This window comes from Cyprinus carpio, chromosome B3 (assembly GCF_018340385.1).
Source record: "Cyprinus carpio isolate SPL01 chromosome B3, ASM1834038v1, whole genome shotgun sequence".
In the NCBI taxonomy this organism is placed as follows: domain Eukaryota; kingdom Metazoa; phylum Chordata; class Actinopteri; order Cypriniformes; family Cyprinidae; genus Cyprinus; species Cyprinus carpio.
This window is the reverse complement of record NC_056599.1, coordinates 7,817,987-7,828,736: the sequence shown is the minus strand read 5'-3', so window position 1 is coordinate 7,828,736 and position 10,750 is coordinate 7,817,987. Positions and strand designations below refer to the sequence as shown.

Below are 10,750 nucleotides of genomic sequence, written 5' to 3'. Positions count from 1 at the left end.
ACCGCTTCAGCCGCCGCCATCCTCCCGAGAGCCGCTAATGTGATCACAGCCAAACCGCCTCTGAAGATGCCAACGCACTGAAGCCCCCTAAAAACCAGGGAGAGGTCGGTTCCCCCCAGTGCACCGTAAGCGAGTGCAAAGCTGACTCCCAGTAGAAGCACTGGAAGCCCAATGGCACTTGAAGCTCCAGCCGTCTCAATTATACTTGTTTGGAGACACGGATCTGCCATTCCTGTTGCTCTTCCAACAGTCGTTTCTGACTTTGAAGCTTTTACGCGTGTCTCTCTTTTCCACCACCGTTCTCGTGTCACTTGTCATTTACTTCACTAACCAGTCTAAAAACAAGCAATGCACGTCAATGCTGGCACCCTCTTCTGTCTTAGCTGCAGAGTGTTGAAACTGAAACTATTCAATACACTCACTCTGGCCTGCATACACTCTCAGAAAAAAAAGGTAAGCTGTCACAGAGGTGTTACCTTTTCAAAAGGCACACTTTTGTACATTTTAGGTACTAATATGTACACTTTAGGTACTAATTTGTACCTTTAAGGTACCAGTATGGACTCTTTAGGTACAAAGCTGTGCTTTTTAAAAAGGGACCGTCCTAGTGACAGCTTTTGTACCTTTTTTTTTTCTGAGAGTGTAGTTTTATAGGTCTAAATTTAGACGTGAAATTGCTAGACATTGCTAGAGCTGAAGCTCATTTTAAGCATGTCTGCACTTTCATGAAAAAACACCTGTGTTGGGTTTATAAAAGGTCAGTATGGTCTGTGTTCACACTGCATTACTGCTCAAATCCGACTCATTGCTCAGATCACACGTGCGCAGTAGTTCATTTGTTACTTTTGTCCTTGTCTTTCTCTTAAATAACTGTGTGAACGTAATCAGTAAATGCATCTGGGTATCATAAGAAATGTGAATTCAGCCAAATGTTTTCAAAGAGTTTAATGAGTCTAAAGAGGTCCAAATGCATTTATACAGGGAAATGACGTGGGGTATAAATAGATAGATATACTGTAATTACCAAATCTGCATACATATAGTTCACTCACATATAGGGCCATACAGTATGTAATATAGCAAATCTCAACAGCTTGATTGCTTGTATTATTGCAAAATGTATCTATATTACCATCCTCCAGCTCTAATCTGCTAACAGACATGAAGACATTAAGATATTATAAACATTAACATCATGATTTTCTGTAAAGCTGCTTTGAAACAACGTGCATTGTTTGAAAAGCACTTTACAAATAAAATTGACTTGACCTCCTTTTCTGACCATCTTTTCTCAACATAGTACATAAAAAGTAGTTACTTTTGTCACATTTACAGCTCTTAGCAGAATATTATAAGATAGTGTATGATTTTTATTTCATCTAATCATCATATGCTTGCATTTTATGGAGTAAAACAATTATATATATTCTGTACTTCACATACCTGCCAACAAAAGCTATGCTCAGCTGCTCTGATTTTAAGTAGCCCTCTTGTAGTTATTGTAGCTGTTTAAGTATTATTATTTATTTATTTATTTATTTATTTATTTATTTTTATGAACTGTTGCTCGGTGGTCCAAAGTCCTCTTTTCAGATAAAATATATTTTTTTTGCATTTCATTTGGAAATCAAGGTCTGGAATCTGGAGGAAGACTGGAGAGGCACAGAATCCAAGCTGCTTGAAGTCCAGTGTGAAGTTTCTGATGTCAGTGATGATTTGGGGTGCTGTGATGTCTGCTGGCGTTGGTCTTTTATCAAGTCCAAAGTCAATGCAGCCATCTACCAGAAGATTTTGGAGCACTTTATGCTTCTATCTGCTGACAAGCTTTATGGAGATGCTGATTTCATTTTCCAACAGGACTTTAGCACCTGCACACAGTGCCAAAACCATTTCCAAGTGGTTTGCTGACCATGATATTACTGTGCTTGATTGGCCAGCCAACATGCCTGACCTGAAGCCCATGTGGAATCTATGGGATAATTTCAAGAGAAAGATGAGAAACAGTCAATCCAACAATCAAGCTGAAGGCTCAATAGTTCCTCAGCAGAGCCACAGGCTGATCGCTTCCATGCCATTCCTCACTGATGCTGGAGTTTGTGCTAAAGGAGCCGCGACCAAGTACTGAGTGCATGAATGAACATATTAAACATAACATTACATAACTTGAACTTTTATGTTTTGCATATCCTTTTTTGGATGATCTCAGGAAATATTCTAAAATTTTGAGATACTGGATTTTTGACTTTCATCATCAAAATTAAAACAAAAAACTTTTGAAATGTTTTACTTTACATGTAATGGATCTAGAATGTACGAAAGTTTCACTTTTTGAAATAAGTTAGAAAAAAAAATTGAGATGCACCTGTACATTTACTGGCATCTTACTTTGTGTACTGAGTGCTGGAACTGAGAATGGTTCAAACCTTTACTTTAAAATGTTACTCCCCTTTTGCCCCTACAAATCTAACTGGGAAGAAACACTGTTGATCACATAATAGCTATTCATGCAGTGACTAACTAGATCCAGAAATTTTCTACTAAATTTTAATTTAATATTTTTTTCTCTTCCAATAAACAGAACAATTGTGAACCTCATGGCTTGAGCTTCAAAACTCTCCTGAATCAGTTCAAAAAAGAGATACAAATCTGTGCTAACTGAAAGAAAATAAGATGACAAAAAGTCCAATATTTAGGGGAAGGGGGTTGATTCACAAAAATGTTGGGGAGAAGTTGTTATACCCTGTGTGAACATAGTCAGTAGGTATAAGTCCAATGTGAAAACAGTTATTAGCATTTTTAAGAAATAGATCTTCTCTGGTTCAAAATGACCAGAACTCAATATACTCGATACCTTTCTCACTCCAAACTGAACTCAAAGGTTGGCATCCCTTCCTTTAATGTAGTTTTTAGCATTTCATTTCTCCTTCTTGGGCTCATATACTGCTTTAAATTCTTTGATTATAGCTTCAGATAGTGGTGTTCCATTAGCAGCAGCCATTGCAGCAGCTCCAGCAGCTGTTCCTGTCATTACAGCTGCACGTAGAGCCACTTGATTAGGAGCAGCAATCAACATTGCACCTCCTACAACTGCTGCTCCTACACCTGCTGCTACAGCTGTTCCCACTAATGCTGCATCTTTAACCTTTTTCAGCCTTATTTTTCGCTGAGCTTCCTGGTACATCTCATTTGTGTAATGCTCTCCTCCGTTCTCCTTCACCATTCTGTGGATCTTCTCCAGCAGTTCAGTGACCTGTGATCGATTTTCTTCTTTTGCGTTATTGAACACATGATAACGTTCTTTACACTGTTCAGCTAGCTCTTGAATCTGCTTGTTTTTGATTAGAAACTCCTCTATGGATGTTTTTAACTGATCTCCTCTAGTGAACAGAACGATGGTGTAACGTGCAGCTTCTTCTCCAAAGTTCTTCTGAATCCATTTGACTGTGTTTTTCTCTTCATCTGTGAATCTCACGTCCAGTCTAATGACCAGCAGAAACACGTGAGGACCAGGAACAGACATTTCTACACACTTCACTAATTCATTCTTCAGTTGTTCTTCACTGATTGACGTATCAAACAGTCCTGGAGTGTCTATCACTGAGATGATTCGACCTTCTACTGTCTGCTGATGCTGTTGGCATTTCACAGTCACAGATTCAGTAGAAAGTTCTTCTTTAAATGTTTTCTGTCCCAGGATGGTGTTTCCAGTTGCACTCTTTCCAGCTCCAGTTTTCCCCACCATCACGATCCTGAGATCTGTGCACTGAGCAGGTTTTGTGTGTCTGCTCTGGATGCACTCTGAGACTGAGTCTGATAAACAAGTAAATAAGTTTAATTTAGTTTTTCAGAAGTGTGTCATGTTATTTGGGGAAAGTGTAATAAACTGTTCTTACCTGTTTGGGTTGGATGTTGTTCTGTCTCTGTCTGTTGTTTCTTCTGGTCACATTTTCTTCTTCTGTATTTTTCTGGTTTCTGGACTGTATTTGTTTCTCCCTTGTGTTCAAAGTAGTTTCTCAGTGATTTTGCTGATGGTTTGACCACCTCTTCTTCATTATTTTTCTTTTCTTGTGGATCTCTAGAGTGTCTGTCTACATATAATTCAGTTCTCTCAGTTTTTGTCACATGAGAAATAAAATCTTTCTTTTCAGTCACAACATTTGTTGTGTCCTTTTCCTTTACAGGGTAGTTGCGTATCACGTCCTGTACTATTACCTGCTGTTGTTTTGTCTCTTGCACATTTGTTCTGTCCTTCTTCTTTCCTTGTTTATTACTTTCTTTCTTTGTTGGATACTGTAAGTAAATCTCATTATCATAATGCTGGTCATTATTCTGTTTGATGATTTCATCAATCTTCTCTAGAAGCTCTGTGATGTGAGTTTGATTTGTCTCATTTTTACTGTTGATCACATGATATTTACTTTGGCAGTGCCTGACTAGTTCCTGAAACTTTAGAGTAAATGTAAAGACTGTCAGCTCTCTTTTCGACATTTGTTCTCTACCAACAAACAGCACCATTGTGAACTTCAAAGCCTGAGCTCCAAAGTTCTCCTGAATTTGCTCCACGAGGTTCCTCTGCTCCTCTCTGAAGGTCTTCAGGTTGATGACGAGCAGGAACAGATGAGGACCAGGATAACAGAGGTACATACTCTTCATCATCTCATTCTTCATCTCTTCATCGGTCAGTTGAGAGTTGAAGAATCCTGGCGTGTCGATGATGGAGATGTTTCTGTCTTCTACTCTTCCTGTCTGTTTCTCACTCTCTCTGGTCTGCTGCTCTCTTTAAATGCCTCTCGACCCAGTATTGCATTTGCTGTTGAACTCTTTCCAGCTCCAGAGACTCCCAGCAGCACAATCCTCAGCTCCTGTGAATCACCTGCAGGCAAACAGATCATGTCATTAAGTTCTTAGATGCTTTTTTGTATGTGATGTTGTAGAGAAGAGAGATCAGTGATATATACGATTATATTCAAAATAATGTTTTTTTTTTCATAAGTTTAGGTTAAGAATAATCATCCCAGTGAAATTACAACACACATAAAAAGTACTACTCTAATATTTACAGAGAATGAATTCTAAATCTGTGTAGCACATACAACAATTAGAACTCCAGTGCTTTTTGACACACAGATATCAAGAACCAGCATTTGAATATCTACAATGGTGACAATCAACAAAATGCTTCATATTGCACTACATGAAAAACTCCCATAATGCACTGCAGTATGAATAATTATTTGTCACCACTATTGAGGATCATATGATAAATGTTCATAATAATGCCTAATCCTAAACAATTATGTTTCTTAATATTGAAATATTAAGGTGACATTTGCATAATAAAAATCACTTTTTTTTTTTTTAAATAAATTTAAATCAAGATCAAACAGTCATCAAAAGCATAAGTTACCTGCTAGTTCAAGATTTGTTTCAGCATTACACAAATGTTTGTTGTAAAACAGTAGTGCACTTGCTTTGAAGCAAATTTATCAAAACTCTTAAAAGGCTCAAGAGCACAACTGAAGCAAATACTGACCACAATTATGGTGGAAACGTTTTTTTTTTTTTTTTTTTTCTTCCAATTGATTTCATCCAAGGCTGTGCTTAAAGTCAGTTGTAGTTCTTGTGTTTCTCTTTTCTTCAGTGATGTTGATTGTTAACAGCAGGTGTTCATAACCAATGCACAATCATCATTTAATTAGTCACTTAATTATCTCATTAACTTTAACCCTTTGAGGACTTGGGATATGACTTGAAGACTTGCTTGTGACGTGAAAGTCCCACCTCTGGGATAGCAAGACTAGTAAACAGCTAACTAACACAGCTAACTAACAACTAACTTACTGCTGACAAACAACTAGCAAAGTAACATGCTGCTAACTAACAACCAGGGCTCTCAAGTTTTATCAAAAGTTTGGAGTGAGATTACATCTGTTAGGGGAGGAGCCACTCAAATATATACAGCAGCGGCCCCTCTGCCCTGCCTAAATCTCTTAAGTTTTTGCTAGCAGCTCAATTTTCCAAACTTCAAGTGCACCATAAGTACCTTTAATAAACATGCCTCAGAAAATAACATTACTTGTGTGCATCTTGAGACAAAACAATGGCATCAACATATTTTAAGATCAGTCTGTGCAAGTTTCTTTCAGTTAAAACAATCCAGCCATGCATTTTAGTCTGGGACTAGACTTAAGCCTTGTCTGTGAAGCAGGGTAAGTTTATCAGCACTGAATTTATTTAGTGATGGATGATTGGTTTTAGTGTAACTAAGACCAGCTGGTAGGGTTGTGCAGTAAGTAAGCTGTCAATTCTTAGAGCCCTGTTTACTTTTTGTTTTAGGTTTTCAGGTTAGTTAACAGTGAGTAATTATGAGAGAGGTTAAAACAACATGTTTTAGCAGCTAACAGGCTCTGTCACATTCCTTTTAATTAGAGATGGTTGTTCAAGCTCCACACAAAAGACTTAGCCTCACCATTATTTTGGCAACATCATATCATATTCTATTCAGTATACTATATACACTAATGCAGGGGTTCTCAGCTCTGGCCCTCGACGTCCACCTTCCTGCAGTTCAACTCCAACCTTGATCAAACTCACCTGTCTGTAACTTTCTCATAACCTTAAAGGCCTTGGTGTGGTCAGATACCAAAAAAAACAGTATAATTCATTTCTCAAAACTGTATTAAACTGGCTGTTCATATTAGGTTTTTTCAGACTAACCTTTATGTTTTGATGCCATTATGTCTCTTGCAGTTTCGTCGTTTAGAGTCTCTTCCTTCTGACTTTCTAAACTCAAATGAGCAAAACTGGAAGTGGCTCTACTGCATCATACTTAAAAAAAAATAAAAAAATAAAATAAAAAATCAGTCATCTCCACCCATTGGCTGACTATTTGACACCTGCCAGTATAAAGAACGTGCCAAAGTATGCTGTTGATCGAGGCCTCTTGAGTAGGTGCAGTCTCTTACCTCAGAAGTTAACTAGAGTAAGGTTTGCTCAGTGTTTGAACTCAGAAAACCATAGGCTGCAATATATATAAATCCTTTGATAAATGAAAAAGAGCTGCTTGGATAGTCATGAAAATATCTCCTTTGAAGAATCCTGGCGTGTCGATGATGGAGATGTTTCTGTCTTCTACTCTTCCTGTCTGTTTCTCACTCTCTCTGGTTCTGCTCTCTTTAAATGCCTCTCGACCCAGTATTGCATTTGCTGTTGAACTCTTTCCAGCTCCAGAGACTCCCAGCAGCACAATCCTCAGCTCCTGTGAATCACCTGCAGGCAAACAGATCATGTCATTAAGTTCTTAGATGCTTCTTTGATTCTAACATGCCAGTTTTTCAGTCCCAGATATCTTTTGCTATTTCACTAGAAACACTTGTTCACTAGTGCATTTTGTCAAGATATTTTGCTTTGTATCTTGAAACAGTCTGAGCGAAATTGTTCTCCATCCAGTGCTCTACCTGTATCAGTATTCACAGATGGGATAGCAAGACTAGTAAACAGCTGACTAACACTGCTAACTAACAACTAACATACTGCTGACTAACAACTAGCAAAGTAACATACTGCTAACTAACAACCAGGGCTCTCAAGTTTTATCAAAAGTTTGGAGTGAGATTACATCTGTTACGGGAGGAGCCACTCAAATATATACAGCAGCAGCCCCTCTGTCCTGCCTAAATCTCTTAAGTTTTTGCTAGCAGCTCAATTTTCAAAACTTCAAGTGCACCATAAGTACCTTTAATAAACATGCCTCAGAAAATAACATTACTTGTGTGCATCTTGAGACAAAACAATGGCACCAACATATTTTAAGATCAGTCTGTGCAAGTTCCTTTCAGTTAAAACAGTCCAGCCATGCATTTTAGTCTGGGACTAGACTTAAGCCTTGTCTATGAAACAGTGGTAAGTTTATCAGCACTGAATTTATTTAGTGATGGATGATTGGTTTTAGTGTAACTAAGACCAGCTGGTAGGGTTGGGCAGTATGTAAGCTGCCAATTCTTAGAGCCCTGTTTACTTTTTGTTTTAGGTTTTCAGGTTAGTTAACAGTGACTAATTATGAGAGAGGTTAAAACAACATTTTTTTTAGCAGCTAACAGGCTCTGTCACATTCCTTTTAATTAGAAATGGTTGTTCAAGCTTCACACAAAAGACATAGCGTCACCATTATTTTGGCAACATCATATCATATTTTATTCAGTATACTATATACACTAATGCAGGGGTTCTCAGCTCTGGCCCTCGACGTCCACCTTCCTGCAGTTCAACTCCAACCTTGATCAAACTCACCTGCCTGTAACTTTCTCATAACCTTAAAGGCCTTGGTGTGGTCAGATACCAAAAACACAGCATAATTCAATTCTCAAAATTGTATTAAACTGGCTGTTCATATTAGTTTTTTTCAGACTAACCTTTATGTTTTGATGCCATTGTGTCTCTTGCAGTTTCGTCGTCTAGAGTCTCTTCCTTCTGACTTTCTAAACTCAAATGAGCAAAACTGGAAGTGGCTATACTGCTTCATACTTAAAACAAAATAAAAAAAAAATCAGTCATCTCCACCCATTGGCTGAATATCTGACACCTGCCAGTATAAAGAACATGCCAAAGTAGGTTTTTGATCGAGGCCTCTTGAGTATGTGCAGTCTCTTACCTCAGAAGTTACCTAGAGTAAGGTTTGCTCAGTGTTTGAACTCAGAAAACCATAGGCCTGTAATATATATATATATATATATATATCCTTTGATAAATGAAAAAGAGCTGCTTGGATAGTCATGAAAAATATCTCCTTTTGCCTTCCATGGAGAAAAGAAACTCAAACAGGTTTAGAAAATATGAAGTTAAGTAAATGACCTTTGTTTTTGCAGGAAGTCATTTTTTAATCTTAGAAAAGCTAAAGCCCAAGAAGGAAAATGAGGACAATTATAAAAAAATTTCAGTTAACCTCAAGATGTATTTATCTTATATGTTATGCTTTCATACAATACATGCTGATTACAGAAATAATTGGATGACAATCAATTTGATCACATTACAATACTCAAAATATGATTAATTAATAAATAATATTATTTTAATGCAAAGAGAACAACGTGCCACATGTTTAAACTATCAAGTCACAAGTGATTGCGTAAGACTGAGTCTCAAATCTACTGTGCACCACATTCACTAAACACTTTCTTACTGGAACATGATATAATATATTCTGGTTTTATTTTCTTGTTGATACCATTTATACAAGTTTTTTTTTTGTAAATCTCCTGAAGACTGTTAGGTTGGAAAATCTACAGCTTCTCATCATGTTGTCTGATAATGCTCCCAGTGCAAGTGTTTCTCCTGTAAGAATGAAACAACAAGTGGACGCATCAAGTGCACTAGCAGCTGGAAATTACATCACATGCATTGTATTTCTGGTAACTGAGCAGAATATGTGATCATTCAAGTCTAGCTGGCTAGTGAAGTAATGGCTTTTTTATTTATTTTGTTTAAACATGAATTCATAAATTCATTATATAAGTCATTTGTATGTTTACATTTTAAGAGCATGGCAAAAGAAAAAGAAGCCATTCACCTCATAAGAAGTCAGTGTAGCATTAAAATGATTAAACTGATGTTTCTAGGAAAATGAGTTGCTTTAAAAGAAACTTGATTTCTTGCTCGTCGCTCCCATTAAAGCTGCAGGTATTGATGCTCCACTAGTAACAGATTTCAGTGCTGCATTTCCAGCAGCTGCTGCTCCTGCCATTACAGCTTCAGATAGTGTCTCTCCTTTAACAACAGAGGTCAGAGCTGCACCTCCTGCAGCTGCTGCTCCAAATAGACCAAGTGTCCCTCCACCAACTACAACTGCTGCTCCTGCACCAACTACTACACCTGTTAAGGCCACCTTTTTCAGCCTATTTCTTTCCTCTTCTCTTATCTTTTCCTGCTCTTCCAACTTCTGTCTCTCCTCTTCTTCTCTCTTCCTCTTCTCTTCTTCCTCTATTTTTCGCTGAGCTTCCTGGTACATCTCATTTGTGTAATGCTCTCCTCCGTTCTCCTTCACCATTCTGTGGATCTTCTCCAGCAGTTCAGTGACCTGTGATCGATTTTCTTCTTTTGTGTTATTGAACACATGATAACGTTCTTTACACTGTTCAACTAGCTCTCCAATCTGCTTGTTTTTGATTAGAAACTCCTCTATGGATGTTTTTAACTGATCACCTCTAGTGAAACAGAACGATGGTTAACGTGCAGCTTCTTCTCCAAAGTTCTTCTGAATCCATTTAACTGTGTTTTTCTCTTCTTCTGTGAATCTCACGTCCAGTCTGATGACCAGCAGAAACGCATGAGGACCAGGAACAGACATTTCTACACACTTCACTAATTCATGCTTCAGTCGTTCTTCACTGATTGACGTATCAAACAGTCCTGGAGTGTCTATCACTGAGATGCTTCGACCTTCTACTGTCTGCTGATGCTGTTGGCATTTCACAGTCACAGATTCAGTAGAAAGTTCTTCTTCAAATGTTTTCTGTCCCAGGATGGTGTTTCCAGTTGCACTTTTTCCAGCTCCAGTTTTCCCCACCATCACGATCCTGAGATCTGTGCACTGAGCAGGTTTTGTGTGTCTGCTCTGGATGCACTCTGAGACTGAGGCCCAGATAGTTTTAGAACAGAAAAAAATAAGACAAAAGTTTAATTTTTCAGAAGTGTGTCATGATATTTGGGAAAAGTGTAATAAACTGTTCTCACCTATTTGGGTTGGATGTAT

The 10,750-nt window shown here is 37.9% G+C and overlaps 2 protein-coding genes across 2 annotated transcripts; both read right to left on the bottom strand.

Moving 5' to 3' along the window:
* Positions 1-2,345: 2,345 nt before the first annotated feature.
* On the bottom strand, positions 2,346-4,770 carry LOC122136709 (GTPase IMAP family member 8-like; the record flags this gene model as incomplete). The annotated part of the gene is made up of 2 exons (XM_042721137.1): positions 2,346-3,804; positions 3,894-4,770. Coding segments are annotated over 2 exons (1,767 nt in total), but the record flags the coding sequence as incomplete, so codon positions are not given.
* Positions 4,771-9,817: 5,047 nt separating this feature from the next.
* LOC122136451 (GTPase IMAP family member 9-like) lies at positions 9,818-10,742 on the bottom strand. Its single transcript, XM_042719514.1, has 2 exons — positions 10,732-10,742; positions 9,818-10,629 (listed from the first exon to the last, which is right to left on the bottom strand). Exon 2 carries the CDS (start codon positions 10,565-10,567, stop codon positions 10,223-10,225), a length of 345 nt encoding a protein of 114 aa, XP_042575448.1. The 5' UTR covers positions 10,568-10,629; positions 10,732-10,742; the 3' UTR covers positions 9,818-10,222.
* Between the last annotated feature and the right edge of the window lie 8 nt (positions 10,743-10,750).